Raw genomic sequence first — 20,233 nt, 5'->3', positions numbered from 1 at the left:
TACTATGCAAAGTAGTAAAACTCACTGTCACTTAATTGCATTGATATGATAGTGGTGTGGACCAGTTATCTCTCAATTTCAGGTCTCAGCAGATCACACAAGCCCCCCCCCCCCCCCCCATCCCGTCGCCCCCCCCCCCCCCCCCCCCCCCCCAAAAAAAAAAATCCAAAAAGAAACCCCAACAAAACAACAACATTGATTTCATTCCAGAAGACCACAGGAGAGAAAAGGACCTAGTAACCCTACACAGCTATGTAATTTAGTGTTATGACTGGTTGAATAACGAAATGATAGGGAAAATACGACAGCTACACATTTCAACAAAATCCCTAAACTTGAAGTTGTAACTTTTGTGCACAACTTTCCAGCAAAATAATAACAAAAAGGTAGGTTTTTGATATTGCATACCATGTCGGTTGCTATAAATATACACACGTTAAACTTACAGTGCACCTATCCCCTTTGATGAAGTATTTTACCCTCAAATTTTAACGATGTGGTCCTAACATTAAAAGAGTTATTGCAATATTTCAAGATGCGATTTATTTTGCCAAGTGGCAAATACTCGTACGTAAACTCGCTAAGCTTTTTGAGTATGAGTCTAGACCTATCTCTGAAGAAATTGCTTTGATCAAAGAAAAGACGAAAAAATACATTTTTATTTTTTGACATTACAAAAAAATAAATTGTTAAAATAGTTTTACGTCACGTACAGCAGGTAGGCTATACTGATTCATATTCCCGAATAATATCTAATTCGCTTTCGAGTCAATTGCGATGTTGTTACGAATTATATTTGATATGATAACACATCAAAGGTCTCTATTAAATTTGCACATTTTAAACACCGAGGCCCCATTTTCTAACAATGTTATGGGAAGGGAGGGGTGAGGGGTGGGGGGGGGGTTGCGAGGAAGAGGATTAACCAACATTTTTTAAGAAATGAATTAGTAAAAGAGCACATTCGTCGGGTAATAATTCCTGACATTAAAGGCCAATACCAGGGAATACAGGATATTAATTTAAAAACCTGCTGTTTTCATTTTGACTAGAATTTATTACTTTAATCATTAATGAATTTAAGAGGAACATAATTGCCAAAATTAATTAAACTCGAGGCTTTTAAGATTTTTTTCAAAAAGTCTAGGCCATTTTAATTCATCCAAATTTGGAGTAAAAACTTTCTTGCAAAATTTTTTTAAAAAGCATTTTTCAAATATGAGCCCCAATCGAGAGCGTTAAATTTAGACAATATCGAAGCCCTTTGAATACAGGTGTATGACTCTTGAATATACCGGTCGACTCTCCATTCATTAATTTCCTTGACAATCTTAGATTTCGTTTCAAAGAAGCGCGTTTGGGATGTTATTAATATCAATATTAAGATCTAGATACTTTACCTAATTTTATCAAACGAATAATTGGAGAAAGAGGGAAAGATGGCGTGATGTGGTGAAGGAAGGGAAAGGAGTAGGACGAGATGGAAAGAATAAAAAAGGTGGGGGAAAAGGTGAAAAGAGTTAATTATTAAGTAAGAAAAGGAACATGTTCGGCAAAAGTTTGTAAAGGATTCTCATTAGGAAGAAGAGGGGAAGATGAAGGATGGGTGGGAGGATGGGGGGGGGGGGGGAAAAACGAAAGCAATTGACATTTATGTGTCATCACCTCCTCCTCCTCCTCCTCCTCCTCCTCCTCCTCCTCCTCCTCCTCCTCCTCCTCCTCCTCCTCTTTCTTCTTCTTCTTCTTCCAAAACTCTTTCAATAATAAAATGATATGAAAGGAATTTATGGTGAAATTTGTTGTTAAATCGAAACATTGAAAGATATTCAATAAGTGGCATATTACTGTGCTTTGATTGCTTTTTAAATACTTGAGCTTTTTTTAACGTAAGATCCACTAAACGTGCTAAAAGCACCATACAAGGGGTTACTAGCCACCAGCAACACTTAACACGTAGGACGGGACCTGACGCTTGTTAGGTGATATTTCAAATTGTCCGACAGAGACACAAACCTGTTAACGGCCAGGAATTCATTTTACACCTGAGTAAGGCGAGAGAATGTGAGTAAATTATAGCCTTTTACAAGGACTTATCTATGCGCCGCTCAGAGTGGAATTGTGCGGCTATGTAGTCTAGTGGTATGACACTCGCTTTCGGATCGAAAAGTCCTGGGTTCGAGCCTTGCGGTCGGCGCATAGTTGAGTCTTTGGATAAGGTCTTTACTCACATTCTCTCACCGTACTCTGGTGTAAAATGAGTACCTGGCCGTTAACAGCGTTGTCTTTGTCCGAAAAAATTGTAATCAAGTCAAGTCCCGTCCTACGTGTTAAATGTTGCTGTTGACCAGGGACTCCTTGTAAAGCGCTTTGAGCACATTTGGTGGATATTGCGCTATATAAAGCTCAATTTTCATTTTTTTAAAACTTAGAACCTTCTGAGTCCGAAGGCAAGTGTCATACCAGAAGATCACATACCCGCGCACGTCAATGTATTCAAATAGTGGCGTATTAGTGAATCTTGAATTAACGTGGGATTCATCACTCATCTAGAAACTAGAAACCTTTTTTAATTATGAAATCGAGTGGTCTTTGGTTTACATACTACAATAAACAACCAATACTTGACTCCATCGACCGTTGCACTAGAAACTCGACAGGAATATTGGAGGATATCCGATATGGGTAGGTAGGTAACATCAAATCTCGTTTGATTCCACGTGATCAAAGTGTGTTTACGAGAGACGGTTAAATATTTTGATTTTGTAAAGAGATGATTAAAAGATTGGTGACGGTTGCTCAAAGACGTAATTTTTGTTAAACCAGGAAAATCTTGCTGAATTGTCATTTAAAGCTGGTTATTTTCCCGTTTCATCTCATTAAAATATGAACTCAATCAATTTGAAGTCGGTTATGCTAATATGTATATATAGAACAGAAAATTGCACTTCGTGGCCATTAATGTAGAGATGTATTTCACTTCGAGGTGAAGTCAGTGTAACATTTCAATTTAAGACTAGATATAATTAAAAGACTTTTCTCATCTTTTGAATGGACTTCGTAAAGGTGAAAAAATTGTCTTTTATCAAAACATCAGAGTAAAAATTATCTGACGCATATTATAGTCATCTAGTGTAAACTGAGAATAAGATTGATTGCCTTGATAAAGGTGCTATTATGTACAGACTATGATAATATCTCATGTGTAGATAGTATGCGCTTGGCCAAGAAGCTCACAACATTGCCATTCGGAAGTATAACGGACCGACACAAAAACTGTGTGTATCCATGAACGTTTATAGTCTGGTTAATACAGTTTAGTGAGAATTATTCATAAACGCGGATGGCAGCGTGGCTCAGTGGTACGGTCTCTGCTTCCTACCCGAAAGGTACCGAGTTCAATCACCCGCCGCTACGTTGTGTGGCCTTGAGCAAGGCACTCGCCCTAGAAACTTTGCGGCGCTGCTCTGCGGCTGACGCCTGGATTATTCCAGTCTTCCCTTGGAATAGACCCTAAAGACAAATTTCCCCTTGGGGATGAATAAATATAATATTTTTGTGTCATTTTCATAGATTTTTTTCTTTTCATTACAACAATGAGCCCAATAGGGAATGAGATTAGCGGAAGAGTAGCGTCCCTTGATTGGACGTCACCCATAGTCTGTGACGTCACCGGCGGAAAAGTTATTAGAGAGAGAACGTCATGTTGGTTGTGCGCATGCGTCTCTCTCAGACTATGGGTGACGTCCAATCAAGGGACGCTACTCTTCCGCTTATCTCATTCCCTATATAAATAGTGTTATTAGACTTGTAACTAAGTACTACACCCTATGCGATTGTGAGCATATTTTTTGTTCTGTAACGAAGTGGGCAGAAATGATTTGTCGCTACATGGATAGATGAGTGACAATAAATAATATAGCTTCAGCTTTTGACAGGCCTCTGTTTCCAATAGATCTAAAATAAATCATATGTTAAGGTAGTTCCGTTTTAGAGAAAATTTAAATTTTAGATTATCTTTCCCAAGGGGATTATGCCAGGGCCCTTTGAGCTGGCGGTTGAGACCGTGGCCTTAGTAAAGTTATGGCCTGACACTGACCTAAAAATGACGTCAAAATGCCAGTCTTTTACCACAAAAGAAAACAAATCGTGAGTTGTGTTCAATAGTTCAACCAATGAAATAACTTGTTTCCATGAGCACTACTAACGACAACTCACTAGGCGGTGCACACACAAAAAAAAAAAAAAACCAACAAATAATGACGTCAAACTGCCAGTCCTTTAGGATTTCAGTGTCAGGCTATAACATAACGATGGCTACGTTTAGATCCGGTTCGCGCTAACCAGAGCCAGATGAACAATAACTCTGATTGACAAGGCAACGCGTGGGGTTGCTGGCAGGAGTTTTATTGTCACCAAATCGAATTTGACATTGTTTTTAGTCAGGATTCCGTAGAGGCCCCTGTTACAGGGTGTGCTATAGGGAATATCGGATTTGGAGCATGACTCGTAAGTCACTCAGGCATAATTGGCGGGGGGGGGGGGGATATAGATGGTTGTAAAATATGATTGTGTAATTATCAATATTACAATTTTTATGGTTATTCCTATACTATTTCCTCACATGAATAAACAATTATTTTTATTTCGACCAAATATATTGTTCACCTCAAAATGTCTACGAATTACGATGATCTTCCTTGTAATAAAATTTAAAGTCTGAGACATCGTTTGAAGTCTCGTGTTTAAGTACATTTTTACAAGTTGAAGGTCGTTATAATTCATAGATATTCAACATTTCAGAAAGATAAAAAGATAAAAGCGCTTTGCCAGGCAGTTCACGGTAGTCTCCCCTGTGACATGTCGGTGCATTGAGCTTGTCTGGGTGTCTGGTGGGTTCATTAGTGTTTAATGTTTAATCAAATACAAAGAGGTGGTAGTTCGAACATAAAATAACGGCGCCTCTTTGTCCTACTATACTAATTTGTAAGAGACATAATTGATATGATGTGTTTTGAGATGGAGACATGACAAAATGATATAGATAGGATGGAAGAGAAACAATGGATATGATGTGTTTTGAGATGGAGACATGACATAATGATATAGATAGGATGGAAGAGAAATAATGGATAGGATGTGTTTTGAGAAAGATACATGACATAATGATATAGGATGGAAGAGGAATAATGAATATGATGTATTTTGAGATGGATACATGACATAATGATATAGTATGTGCTTTTATGCATTATTTGATTTGTTTTGCATGTTCTGCTTCGTTGTTCTACTTTATAGTCAGGAAAACGCCTCAATAAAGAGGCATACAAACTTGCTTGTGTGGGATTCCTGACCTGCCAAAGTGGGCAGGGGGGGGGGGTACATACCGTGTCTTCAACTCCCTTTTATACATCCCCTTATAAGTACATTGGTGGTATGCTGTTGGAATCTACATCTGATCCTTATTTGTTCCCAGTTCCCCTATGTATTACTTTTTCTTGGGTGCTTTAATTGTAATTCTATCACTTTTTACTATCCCATTATCTTCCTTTTTAATGGCGCTGATATAACCGAAATGCGTTGCAAACGCCTTAAAACCCTTTAAAAAAATTTTAATACAAATTAGCGCAGTAATAGACATTGTTTTGCAATGAACCAACATATTATCATGTTTGATTGTCGTAAGTCGATGTACACTTATTTACAGGTCTGATGACCCAATTCATTATGGGCCCATTGTTGTTATGGTAAATAAATGACGCAAAATATTGTCAATTGGATTCAATAGTGTGATGTCACGTCGCCCAACAATTCTTCATGCTGACTAGAACTTTTCACATGTCTTGTGGTCAGAATGTATAAAATCAAAACATGATCAGATTTATAATGTTTTTTTTCCTCTGGATACACTTTTATGCTCGCCGGAGAAATATTTCATAAGGTCGTTTGCCATGTTCCGATAGTTTAGAGCCAGTTACTAAGTTACCATGCGTCATTAGGAAGGAAGTGACGTCACGACAATGTTAAACTAGGTCTATAATTGGGTTCGGATGTCAGGCATATATATATGCTTTTCCAACATGCTTTCTGTCTTTGTCTTGGAATGAGATTACTTGGTTTTTGTCTTGGCCCTGGTCGGAGTCCTGCCTGGGAGGGAAATAGTCAAATGTATAGTTATTTTATTGTTTTGGGAGATGATATTTTTTCCTTGTAAATCATCTCCCTGTTATCTATTATATTTGTTATTTTGAATAATAATGTAAGCATTTGAGTGTATTCCTCTTTGTTGGATTTTGTGCTTGTGTCCGGATGAGACTTGTAGGTGATCTCAAACTAAGTACATTGGTGGTGTGCTCTTGAATTCTACGTCTGATGCCTATTTGTTCCCAGTTCCCCTTTGTCTTACTTTGTCTTGGATGCTTTAATTGAATTCTAGAACTTCTTACTATCCCATTTTTCTTCCTTTTTACTGGTGCTGATATAACCTAAATGTGTTGAAAGCGCCGTAAAACCCATAAAAACAAAAACAAACAACAGCCGATTCATGTGAGGAAAGAAGGACGGACGAAAAGACAACCTCAACCTTGAACATTTCTTAAACTAAACCTGTCAACTTCGAAGCTTTACAATCTGTATCAGAAACTGTTGATCGCGGACATCAGCTTTATACTGTTGTTTATAGAGCAACCGTAAACACAACTACAACCAACAGATCAATACAGCAATAATTCCAAGTGCGATCCCGAGTCATTCAAACTGTATCTTCCCACTGTATGATAATTTAAATCGTCGACGCATTCATGAAAATCTCTTCGATATTCACATTCACTTGTTTTGGAAAATTGGATTATATTATATTTGGCAAACAGCTAACTTATCTATTCAAGTCTCGACCCAGGGGTAAATATGCAATAGGATTAATGAAAAAAATATTGTGAGAAAATGTGGATCTATTCATTCGACACGGGAGATTGAACACCTCAAATATGTGTCTGGGCCCAAAAACAAACAAAAAAAAAAAAAATAACCCCCCCCCCCCCACCCCACCAAAAAAAACCCGTCAAAACATTTCTTCAAATACATCGTAAATCAATTTTCTCGTATTTTGCGATAACCAGTTATTTTTAAAATATGTAGGTATTTTTAAAAAAAAATTATATATATATATATATATTATATATTATTATTTTTTATATATATATATATATAATATAAAATCTCTCTTTGCCTTCTGCTAGAATCCATTTTGAAATTCATCATTATCAAATATTATTGGTCAAAGACAAACGGTCAAATTCTTTAATTAGCTCGTGGGTTTAATAAAGAAAATTAAGTTTCTGAAAATGGATATTATCTATAAGTTCTGGATCATTACTTTTAAGTTAAAGTGGAGTGTTTATGCACATTGGTAGACATTTGATCTACATTGGTTCAATGCGATATGCATAATGTCAGTGTTTGTGTGGCCGGGCAGGGCAGTTTTGTATATCGGTGTCGTATTATAAATAGGTGTCAAGAATTGAAATGCATGGATGAAGATGTTATTATCATAGCACGGATTAAACAGGAAGTAAGGACATTTAAATAAAGATCGAATTGGTTCAAGCGTTTCTAAAGGTTTGGATTTTTAATCATTGTATCTAAATACATTGATTGGCACTCTATTATCAAAACAAGTGTTTGTATTGATGGTATGCGTTTTGGTAAAATACACACCAGTTATGCCCGTCAGATCAATTTTATCAATATATTCAAAACTAGGAGTAACCTTCAACGTTTATATTTTGTGAGAGGAACATTAGTGAGAACTAAACAACACGATGTTGCCACTTTGTTAAGGCATTGCTATCTGACGACATTAATAACGGACATTTTACACATGAGTACGATGAGAGAATGTGAGTAAAGAGCCTTTTCCAAAGATTCAACCATCTTCTTCTTCTTCTTCTTCTTCTTCTTCTTCTTCTTCTTCTTCTTCTTCTTCTTCTTCTTCTTCTTCTCTTCTTCTTCTTCTTCTTCTTCTTCTTCTTCTCCTTCTTCTTCTTCTTCCTTCTTCTCTCTTCTTCTTCTTCTTCTTCTTCTTCTTCTTCTTCTTCTCTTCTTCTTCTTCTTCTTCTTCTTCTTCTTCTTCTTCTTCTTCTTCTTCTTCTTCTTCTTCTTCTTCTTCTTCTCTTCTTCTTCTTCTTCTTCTTTCTTCTTCTTCTTCTTCTTCTTCTTCTTCTTCTTCTTCTTCTTCTCTTCTTCTTCTTCTTCTTCTTCTTCTTCTTCTTCTTCTTCTTCTTCTTCTTCTTCTTCTTTTTCTTCTTCTTCTTCTTCTTCTTTTCTTCTTCTTCTTCTTCTTCTTCTTCTTCTTCTTCTTCTTCTTCTTCTTCTTCTTCTTCTTCTTCTTCTTCTTCTTCTTCTTCTTCTTCTTCTTCTTCTTCTTCTTCTTCTTCTTCTTCTTCTTCTTCTTCATTCCCCCCTTCATTTTGTCTTCATGCTTGAATGTATTGCTGTTAAGGGAAGGCCGTTGTTTTCCTCAGCTACGTCAGGGGCCCATGCAGGTTAGTACCGGTACCAGGGCAAAAATCCTCTCCTGCTGTTTCGTATTTTGCACAGGTTTGGGTGTCTTCTCCTTCACCACAATCACACGACATGCCTGTCTTCTCCTATTTTGAAAACCTAGTACCTACATATGGGGTTTCAAGAGATTTTGTCTGGATCGCAGATTGTGAACTGATCTTTTCTATTTAATTTAAGAGTTTGACTGGGTCACTTTCATTGAAGCTCGGTTACATCTTGCAACAACTGGCTAAGAATCTTAAACGTACTCCGTAATATTATCGGGTTTTTCCCAAAACCGAAGGGGTAAAATTAATTATTACTTATTTATCTATAGGGAATGAGATTAGCGGAAGAGTAGCGTACCTTGATTGGACGTCATTTTACAGAGAGAACGTCAAAATGGTTTTGCGCATGCGTCTCTCTTTCGGTGAAGTGTCTCATGCCGCACAACCAACATGACGTTCTCTCTCTAATAACTTTTCCGCTCGTGACTTCCAATCAAGGGACGCTACTCTTCCGCTAATCTCATTCCCTATTTCATCCCACGAAGGGAAATTTTCCTTTACTGATCAATTCATTTCAACAAGTTTCTATCACTTTTTAATTTTCAATTAATTCAGCATAGATTTCATCGATTCAGGATACAGCCGTAGGTGAACGGATTTCATTACCGTCCTTATCAATAGGATTTGATCGGTTTCTCTTTGATCATATTTGTCAATAAATTCTGATCAACATACCATAAGCTTCTTATTGAATGTATTAAAGAAAATTACATATTTATTGCAGTGTAATATCAATCAAGCTCGTTTACATGCAATCAAAATATAATGTTGATTTTATCTGTGGTTATCAGTGAGAATGTTCATAATCCTTTTCAATAATAATATTCTTTCTCTTTCCATCCTACCTACCTCCTTAATACGAAATAGTGTCTACTTGTGCGGCTATGTGGTCTTGTGGTATGACACTCACTTTCGGATCGGAAGGTCCTGGGTTCGAGCCTTGCTCGGCGCATAGTTGAGTCTTTGGAAAAGGTTCATTACTCACCGTACTCAGGTATAAAATGAGTACCTGTCCGTTAACAGCGTTTTCTATGTCGGAAAAACAAATGGTATTATCACCTAACAGGCTTCATGTTTCGTTCTACATGTTATGTGTTGCTGTCAGGGACCCTTATAAAACGCTTTGAGCACTTTTAGTGGATATTGCGCTATATAAACGCTCAATTCTTCTTTTTTACTTAAATTGGATAGCTGGTAACCCTTTCGAAAGTTCTCTCCTCCCAATTTGATCGACCGAGCTTTCCAATAACTGATGGCTAGACAGGTGATCGGATAGCAAAAAGCTTTAATTCACTCAATCCTAGAGATTTTTGCTACTTTTCAAAATGCGAAAAATGTATTAAAAATGTGCATGTAGGCTACAAAGATAGTTTTATTCAACTACCATTAACGTGTAAATAATTAAAAACATTAGTTTTGATACTACGGCTATAATTTGTCTCATAAAAATGTAATAAATAGGGGTAAAAGAACCTGGGTATAGATAGTATGCGCTTGGCTAAGAAGCTCACAACATTGCCGTCCGGAAGTATAACGGACCAACACACAATACTGTGTGTATCCATGAACATTTATAGTCGGTGTTAGGGTTGAGTGAGTTAACAGTAGCTGCGCTGCAAATAGTTGCAAGTTTGATAATAGGCTTTTAACGAAATCGGGCCGAACGAGACGCCGAACGCCGAACCCGAACGGATAGACTTCTCACGTGACCATGAACGAGATCTGGATAGTGAAGACTCTCAAGCGGTATGCAGCATCGGATCTAAGATCACGTGATAGAGGATAGCTTGGGTTGCTGTTTGCAACCTAATACTAGGGTTACCCAACGCCTTTCAAAAGGCCAAGTTCTCTTTGCTAGCAAAAACAATATTAATCAACACACAAGCTATAGATAACTATGGATTTGACGTCACTCAGGTCTTTGTTATTGCTTTTTGCCATCCGCGTTTATGAGTAGTTATCACGAAACTCTAGTAACCAGACTATAAACGTTGAAGGTCCAGTTACACATAGTTTCGAGTGTTGGTTGGTTATACTTCCGGATGGCAATGATATGAGCTTCTAAGTCAAGCGCATACTATCTATAGACATATTTTCTGATCAGCTAATTTTAGTAACACAATATGTGCGCAGTGTTTCGACATCTACAGAAAGAGAAATTTTGACGTCCTGTCTTGCAAGATAGTCTTGATTATAATATCGAGTTTGCAATAAAATTTGCATCGAGCTGAGCAAACATTTCTTTATATTTGTGAGAAAATAATAGGCTATACTAGCGGGGAAAGGAAATTGGCCATATCTAGTTTATCTATAGATCTCATCTATCTTTATTATCCATCTTATCCTTTAGTTTGATTCGTCTGAAGATTAGTGAGTGAGTTAACACTAACGACGAAAATATGTTCATCAGCACACTGTGTTACTCAACCCGAAAGGAACGTTTGTGTTGAGACTTGAGCTAATAGGCTTAATTAGATTCAATAATCTGATGTCACGTCGCCCAGCAACGGCGGCCATCGTGTTTCTAAACAAAGAACATCGGTACTTTTTATTCTTCATGCTGGCTAGAACTTTTCATATGTCTTGTGATCAGAATGTGTAAAAGTCAAAACATGATCAGATTTATAATGTTTTTTTTCCTCTGGATACGCTTTTATGCTCGTCGGAGAAATAATCAATAAGGGCGTCCGCCATTGTTCCGATAGTTTAGATCCAGTTACTAAGTTACCATGCGTCATTACGAGAGAAGTGACGTTACGACTGTTGAAGCGTATTGCAAGCTCGCCAACAAACTTTCGTGGTGTTTGTGTGTTGACCTCACGACCTCAAGAAGTCACTAAAGGGACTCAAGAGGGTTAATACGTTTGTAACCACTTTTTTGTTTTTGGAGTGGCGGATGTTATCGATTGTAGAACGTCCGTCCCTCTAGTGACCAGGCAGAGTTGTGGGTTCGAATCCTCATCACTGCAAAGTTTTTATTCTTTATTGTCTTCTAGCTTTTTTAAAAATAAAATTAAAATTAAAAAAAAACAAATTCCCTTTATTCATCCCTAAGGAGAAATTTTTCTTTAGGGTCTATTCCAAGGGAAGACTGGAATAACCCAGGCGTCAGTCGCAGTGCAGCGCCGCAAAGTGAGCTAAGGCTAGGTGACTTGCTCAAGGCCACAAAACACGGCGGGTAGTCGAACTCGGTACCTTTCGGGTACGAAGCAAAGACCATACCGCTGAGCCACGTTGTCCCACTCACTTCATAATTTCTCACTCGGGTCGGATGGTCATCTCTACGAAAATGGCGATGATTTATTTGAGTAGCTGGGCCTCGGTCTCGTCCAGTCTGACCAGGAGGTCCTTGGTCTGTGATTCGGCGCCCTTCCCCAGTTTCTCAACTTGGTGTGAGTGTTCCTGTTTTTTGTTATTACCGATGTGCACTTATTGGCAGGTCTGATAACCCAACTCATTATGGGCTCATTGTAATGCATGGAAATCTCAAAAGAAAGAAAAAAATGCCTCAGAATGTTGTGTATTACAATAATATTAAACTAGGCCCATAATTGTTTTCGGATGTCAGTTCTGCATATATGTATACATTTTTGGAGGTGGGGGGGGGGGGGGGGGGATGAGCTAGTAATAGTAGCGTTATCATCGAGAGAGACAGATAGTTAGATAGAAAGATAGATAGATAGATAGATAGATAGATAGAGAGAGAGAGAGAGAGAGAGAGAGAGAGAGAAATTTGAATGGATTGATGTTATTGTTATGCGCCTAGAGCTTTATTGTATAGAGGATTGGGCACAATATATATATATATATTATATATATATATATATATATATTGTGTGTGTGTGTGTGTGTGTTGTGTGTGTGTGCATTTCATTATTATCATTATTATTATTATTATTATTATTATTATTATTATTATTAGTTGAGTCCTCGGAAAAGACTATTTACTCACATTTTCTCACCGTACTCAGGTGTAAAATGAATACCTGGCTGTTAACAGCGTTGTCTTTGTCCGAAAAATTGTAATACTGCCTAACAGGCGGCATGTCCCGTCCTACATGTTAAATGTTGTTGTTGACCAGGGACCCCTTGTAAAACGCTTTGAGCACATTTAGTGGATATTGCGCTATATATAAAAACAGCTCAACAAACAAACAACAACAAAAGACTTTTATGCAGAGTAAACAAGACTTTATTAAATTAAATAATGGAGCAGGAATCACATATAATTGAATGTCGCATTCATACAAATTATTATTGCTGTTTATATCACTCGAATAGACAGTCCTTGACCGAGAATGAAAAAATAATATATAAATCTATATGTCTTTTTCAAATCACCATCAAAATATTAAACGAGGCATTAACTAGTGTTTCCTTCTAAATTTCTCAATATTATGCAATTTGCAGTTAATCATTGGATTATTCCAATAGGATTATAAATAGCATCACCACACATCCATTACATTCACTCATCTTCGAACTCAGGGACAGAGATATTATTATATTGTCCCGATGAAATTAATTAACCTACGAGGACAGCTAGATGTGTTATTAACCCTTCCCTGTCTTTACATGAATATCATTTATTGGTATAAATGATATCATAAACTCCAAGCAGCGTATATAATCTGTATACACACCAAACATATAATTACCAATAGTCTGGTTTGTTTATAATTAGTTTTATTTCAGCAATAATGAGTTTAGCGTCCGAGCTGAATAATTTGATGTTGTTACAATTGATTTATAGAGCAGGCTGTTCTGATGTTCTTGATTATTGTTGGTATTATTATAGTTGGTAAAAATTTATGCACGGCGTGTAGATAAGACATATACGCGCTTTGGCATGTAAGGAGGGTCAGGGTCATTCTAGTAAAATGGGAATCGTTCCAAGGTGAAGGTCACAAAAGACGGGAAGTGAGAAACTTGTACGAAAACAAAAACAAATGTGTATGAAATTTGACAAGAGAAAAAAAATGAAAAAGAAAAACCACGCCTCTTCCCTCACACAAAATATTAAAATTTGCGTCAAAAGAAAAACGGGCCTCTAAGTTAATTTATATAGTATGTACAAGGTGATAAATAAATTTATAATAAACAGCACACACTTTCTAAATGTTGGTAGATAGATCTAAGGCTTTATCAAAAATCTATTCTTTTGGATTATTTCCGACTGTCTATTTATTTAAAATCACTCAACTCGTCACAAAAAATAGGGGCTATTGTTCGAGTAGGTCTTGATCATCATCAAATCTTTTGGTGAGTGAGTCGATGTTTTGATTCGGTGCGATGCGTCCTTGAAACCAAAATAAACAAGATGTCTTCCTTGGTTGACTTCAAGGCGGGTCGTTGTCTTCTTCCTGTTCAAAATACGCCTCGTTGGATGGTGTGATGGATCGGAAGGACGAATTGAGGCTTTGATATGTGCTGTTGTTGATGTTGTAGGCCCCTACGAACTGGAGATGGGAGAGAAAAAGGAACTTTCATGAATAGTAAATTGACTAGGATTATATACTAGTGTTGATATCTCAAAAATAATACAAGCAGCCTATATTATATACTATTTTGGCTCACTGGGTGATTTATTGTATCAATCAGGTATTAAACAAACTAGGATCTTTTATACAGCGTAATATCCACTAAACATACTCAAAGCGCTTTACAAGGGGTTCCTGACCAACAGCAACAAGTAACATGTAAACGAGACATGACACGACGCCTGTTAGGCGATAATTCATTTTTTTCTCGACAGAGACAACGCTGTTAACGGCCAGGTACTCATTTTACACCTGAGTACGGTGAAAGAATATGAGTAAAGAGCCTTTTTAGAGTTTCACATTTTCTGCGTTTATGTAAATAACAACAAAAAGATTTGTAACTTCGTCATAAAAGGCAGTATAAAGCTTTGCTCTATAATATATATATATATATATATATATATATATATATATATATATATATATATATATTATATTATATTTCTGCTCATGATTTATCTATTATCATTTACTATTCTGCTGATAAGAATAAAATGCACACTCTTTTTGACCGAAAACATGGCAATAAAATCGTATTAATATATCGATATGGTTAGAGACAAGAAATATCGTTTTCATTATCGGTGTATTAGACTACAAAGAATAATGTTATAATAAAAAAAATAATGTGCTGTAACATTTCTACACTTTAATTTCATGTTGTGAACTCGGTCTATAATAATATCACCAGTGAAAAATGTTGGAAATAATGATTCAAGTATATCTAACCAATGGCACAAGTCAATGTAACTAATCATATTCTTTAATCAACGAATGAAAATGAACATGCAGTTATTAAACTTTAAATACATACTAGTACATGCAGAAGAAATAAAGAAAATCCCATGACATAGTTGACTTTGTGAACGTCGAATGATTTCGTGCAAAATAAAATCTGTTCATTCATTTAATCATAGTTTAGGGTAAGGGAAACAACCATGAATAAACAAAAATATCCGATTACGGTATGAGTTATTCCGCTTATCATGCTTTTTAAAAAAAAATCCTATTGAATGGTCAAGACAAAGAAGAAAAAAAATAATGGATTGGTCTTTAAACGTGAGAGAGCTGTTAACAGCCAGGTACTCATTTTACACGTGAGTACGGTGAGAGACTGTGATCAAAGAGCCTTCTCCAAGGACTCAACTATGCGCCGAGCGAGGCTCGAACCCAGGACCGTCCGATCCGAAAGCGAGTGTCATACCACTAGACCACATAGCGGCCCAATAATAGAGATGATTGAGAATGACCATTGATAAAACGCCCGATGGAAATAGCAATAATATCGAATAAAGTGTCTCATATTAAAATCAAAACGCATTCCAAGACATGCATGTAACAATATCGTATGAATGGGATAAGGGTTTGGCTCATAATGGAGGCAGGTATTTGGAGATGTATTTTTTTTTGTCAATGAGGAAAATGCAGGTGTGAGGAATGAAGATAATAAATATCTGGTTGGAAACAGAGAGAACTTTAATAATGGCGTGAAATTCCAAAATTATAAGAAATGTCAAGGGTTGTCAGATCAAAATGTTGGAAAATTTCAATCGTAAAAAAGAACATTCGAGAAAAAGGTTGTTGGATTTTGAACACGGACTTCAAGTATAATTTTATTGATAATAGGGACCACCCCATTCAGGTCACGTGGGTATTTCAATCAGCTGATTATGTGCCTTACTGATTTAGGCAGACACGATGGAGCGAGACACAGACTGGGTCATTCTCTTCTTGATGAAGGTGGTACCCTGTTGTTGTCGTAGTGGTAGTTGTTGTCGAAGGCGGGGTAGCAATGGCGGTGGACAAAGTATATTTTTGTTTATGATTTTTTTTTTGTTGCAGTGATAGGGAGAGGGGATAAAAAGAAGATATGTTGATGAAATAAATTGTTTTGAATAATTTGATTTGGGAATTGGCAATTTTGAATTTTCTTGGAATACGAATATTGTTTGTAATCGTGTGAGTTGACGAACAAGCCCACACAAACCAAATGAGACTCTGAGCAATATAAAAGAAATCTTATAAAGTTCGCGATGACATGATTCAGCTTTGTGGACACAAAATACAACGATTCAATACGAAATTGACAGAAATATTGATATCAGAATTAAATAGATTTTCTCTTTTTTTTTTTTGGTCTTCGACAGGCAATAGGTTGAAGCTTTTCATGCAAGCCTAGGAAATATTAAGTAATCTTCAAGACGCCCAGTGATACTAGAATTTCATTTTTGCTTTACTTGCGAGACTTTCTTAAGTAGACACATCGAGATAAAAACGAGATATCTAAAATCGATGCAATTTTTTTTCTATTAATCTGAGATATCTTGAAAAGCATCTCGATTGTGTCTTCTTTTAAACATAAGAAAATTGTTAATAAGTAACAACGGCATTATATTATATCTATCTACAAAGCGTTTCACATCAATATAACAAAAGGGACACAACTTGCACAACAGAAATACATCGCTAGGTTTTAACAAATCCACGAAATTGACTGAAAATTGTTTTGTTAATAAAAAACGCAAAGAACTGAAGAACATCGAGTTTGCGTCACGTGACTGCGTTTCTTACTGTGTTTATTCGGTTGATGTCATCTCTCTTCTTACAGATGTTGATGTAACCTAAAACACATAATATGAATAGGCATAAACCTACTTTCTATAAATAGCAAAATTTATAATTGTGACGTCATTCCTCACGTCATGTTACGACACAACTTTTGACGAATGATAGAAATGATTGAAACTATTTGTATTGCTATGGGGAATAAACACAAACTATATATAACTACTAGATACTATCCGAAACATGCAATGATTTCATGGGATTTGTTCGCTATGCAATGACTCTTTAAGAGTGACTCGGTCCTATACAGGCAGTATAAACAAGACAATGAGAGGGCATTCCAACTAGAATGGGGTTGATATACAATCATATCTAAATAGGGGCCGCTGTTGCATTGCTTGAACAGTTCGTGACGACGTACATTCTGTGAAATGACTGACTAATGCATTTGAAGAGTGCGGGTGGAAAACCACAGGCGTCTACTTTTTGGAATTTTTGTGAGTGACCCCTTTGAGTGATATCGGGGATTTGAACTTTCCCTCTATAAATAGAAAAGCGGAAAAAATACGACCATACATGGCTGTAGTTATTCCATTGTTCTATTTATGGAGAGTAGATTTGGTCCCCTGATATCCTTCAAAAGGTGGGAGGGGGTGACCCCGGGGTGACCCCAAGGTTTCGTAAAGTGGAAACCTGTGGTTTTTCCCTGTACTCTTCTAATATATTGGGGGTCGAGCTAGAGAACGATGCCGCCTAGGAGGTCTCCGGCGTTTCTTTCTGGCATTCCTACAAGACAGCTCGTCGTGTCTAAAGATTACCTTCTTTGGTTTAGGTGAACCCTAATGGCAATGTTTTACGAGGCAGTAGTGACGGAGGCAGCACGGGCACCCCTATCATTGGGGCCTGGGAACTGCAGGGGACCGATGAATTTAGTGTACATGAATTGATTAAATATTATCTTAGCAAAAATCATACTATTATTTTAACAACTCAAGTTATAAACTTATTTCAATAGTCATTAGTGCTACAATGTAGAGAGATAAATACAAAATGGATATATAATTTTATTGGGATAAATTTATTCCCTTCAACTTCTTTAAATTGTCAAATGTATGTTAGAAAATAATATTAACTGATTTATCATTCTATATCTAATAAGAGAAAAAGTGGTAGTTATTATAATATAATGACATTATAAACATGAAACATTGACAACAAAAATTTTATACTCTAATATTTTAGTAAAGGTAAGAGTTTATTGACCACCTACCCCTGGGGAGGCGCTGGTGCGAGAGACGGAGACAGAGCTTCTGTTCTTTGCCCTCAGCTTGGACAATGAACCCTCAGCAGAGTCGGCTCTCTCCTCGGCATCCTCCAACTCATTCTGTACTTTACGGTATTTGGCCAAGTTAATGGCGGCAATCTCCTCCTGCAAGTGAATAAATATTTTTGGTTTTATGATATTTAAATGGATATTTATATGATAATTTGTAATTCAGAATGCCCATTTATGTACCAATCTCTGACTACGATATTGTCAAAAAAATTTCTTACATTTAATACACACTCTATAAAACATTTATAAACCGACGCTTAATATGAATGGTAATGCCTAAGGTTTTCAGATAATATTGTAAAAAATTGTGTTCAAATTAAGCTTAAGAATGATGTCATTACTATATTATGACATTACAACATGCAGTGTCAAACTATCAAGTCTACTTACAGCCTCCTCGACTTGTCTCTTGTAGGTCTTGATCTTGTTCTGGAGTTTGTCCACTGTGTCCTGGAGACGTTCCTGGTTCTTCCTGTCCTCATCGGCCTGGAAGGCGAGTTCTTTGAGGCGACGGTCGGCCTTCCTCATGTTCTTCTGGGTTTCGGCGTGACGGCGTTGCTCGTTGTCAAGCTCAGTCTCAAGTTCCCTGACTCTGGTCTCGAGTTTGGCAATCATCTTCTTGCCTCCCTTGAGTGCCTGGGCCTCGGCCTCGTCCAGTCTGACCTGGAGGTCCTTGATCTGTGATTCGGTGCCCTTCCTCAGTTTCTCGACCTGGAGTGAGTGTTCTTGTTCTTGTCTGAGTTCGTCAGCAAGGCGGGCGGCGTCAGCCATGGCCTTCTTGGCGCGTTCCTCAGAGGCGCGGAGCTCGTTGCTCATCTCATCAAGATCGGTCTGGATTAGGGAAAGAAATTGGGCAAAATATTATCATGGTAAATAAACCAATTATTTTTTATATTCACAAAAATGACACATCAATGTGCTAAAGTGAACACAAGTAGAATGATAATTGCTTACATGAACGTCTTTAGAAAACAAAGATTCTAATAGATATTCGTTTTAAGTCACTTCCATCTCGACAATAACAAATTATTAATAATATTCCTGTGCCTCTAGCATAATGAAACAATGGTAGTCATTCAGCTACATAATGAAAGCAATCAGCAATAAAATGGGATGATATTATCACTGGCAATTACAATCCATTGTAAATACCTGCATGGCGGCAACATCTCCCTCCAGCTTCCTCTTCTGTCCGCTAATAGAGCTGTGTTGGGCAGACAATTCGTTGACGCGGTCGTTGGCGTCGTTGAGCTCGCTTTCTGCTCCCTTGCGGGCTCTCTCGGCCTGTTCCAAGGCGCTTCTGAGCTCTTCAATCTCTCCAGACAGGACAGTGCATCGGCGTTCAGCCATGTTGTAGGATTCACGGGCCTCGTCTCTGGCTCTGGCTTCGTCTTCAATCTGGGATTGCATTTCCTGGAGAGCGAAACAAGAAGATGTTTAAATAGCGTTAGTTTGTAGGAAATAGAAAACGTATTGTGCTAGATTACGCGGCAGAAACCAGTGGGAGAGGAAATAGAAAGAAGACGATGGAGGTGGATTGGACACACGCTTAGAAAGAACGACTCCACTTTAACAAAGAAAGTAGTGGACTGGAACCCTCAGGGCAGAAGATCAAGGGGAAGGCCACGAGGAACATGAAGAATTAAAGAAGCTGATATACAGAGAAGTGGTAAGACCTGGAATGAGATTAAAAAGTTAGCTCGGGATAGATAAGGATGGAAACTGTTTGTCTGTGGCCTATACGCTGACCCAAGGTGAAAAAGGCAATGATGATGATGACAATAATGAGCAATTAGGTAACTTTCTATATTGCTGTTTTAATAATATGCTTTCTTTACCAAACTTTCTTTGGTCAATTAAATGTGTTAAACGGTTTTAAATCACAGATAACCAAAAAGATTAAATTATTCTTTGTTCGAAAAATTGTAATATCGCCTAACAGGCGTCATTTCCCGTCCAATACGTTAAATGTCGCTGTTGACCAGGGACCCCTTGTAAAGCGCTTTGAGCACTACGCTATATAAAGCTCAATCTTTTTTTAAAAATTTAAAAATCCAAAATAAACTTTCTAGAATTGTTGCTTTATTATGCTTTCTTTACCAAACTTTCTTTGGTCAATTAAATGTGTTAAACGGTTTTAAATCACAGATAACCAAAAAGATTAAATTATTCATTTAATCCAAAAT

General features: G+C 37.1%; 1 protein-coding gene across 28 annotated transcripts in view; it reads right to left on the bottom strand.

Annotated features, from left to right (window-relative positions):
* Positions 1 to 12,775: 12,775 nt before the first annotated feature.
* The window catches only part of LOC144973636 (myosin heavy chain, striated muscle-like), a 52,423-nt gene continuing 44,965 nt past the window's right edge, over positions 12,776 to 20,233 (bottom strand). For 14 of the 28 annotated variants that reach the window (XM_078916328.1, XM_078916327.1, XM_078916324.1 and 11 more), the window contains exons 34-38: positions 19,200 to 19,460; positions 18,438 to 18,878; positions 17,982 to 18,140; positions 16,718 to 16,767; positions 12,776 to 14,065 (exon numbers count right to left, since the gene is read on the bottom strand). In XM_078916328.1, coding sequence (XP_078772454.1) covers positions 16,723 to 16,767; positions 17,982 to 18,140; positions 18,438 to 18,878; positions 19,200 to 19,460 — 906 coding nt within the window. In that variant the 3' untranslated portion in view covers positions 12,776 to 14,065; positions 16,718 to 16,722. Of the gene's footprint in view, positions 14,066 to 15,827; positions 15,895 to 16,717; positions 16,768 to 17,529; positions 17,622 to 17,981; positions 18,141 to 18,437; positions 18,879 to 19,199; positions 19,461 to 20,233 lie in introns of all 28 variants that reach the window. The other 14 variants (XM_078916319.1, XM_078916311.1, XM_078916320.1 and 11 more) reach the window with 2 other exon arrangements.

The sequence above is a fragment of the Berghia stephanieae genome, chromosome 5 (assembly GCF_034508935.2).
Source record: "Berghia stephanieae isolate SIO BIC M18660-M18661 chromosome 5, UCSD_Bste_1.3, whole genome shotgun sequence".
In the NCBI taxonomy this organism is placed as follows: Eukaryota; Metazoa; Mollusca; class Gastropoda; order Nudibranchia; family Aeolidiidae; genus Berghia; species Berghia stephanieae.
This window is presented reverse-complemented; position numbering and strand designations above follow the sequence as displayed.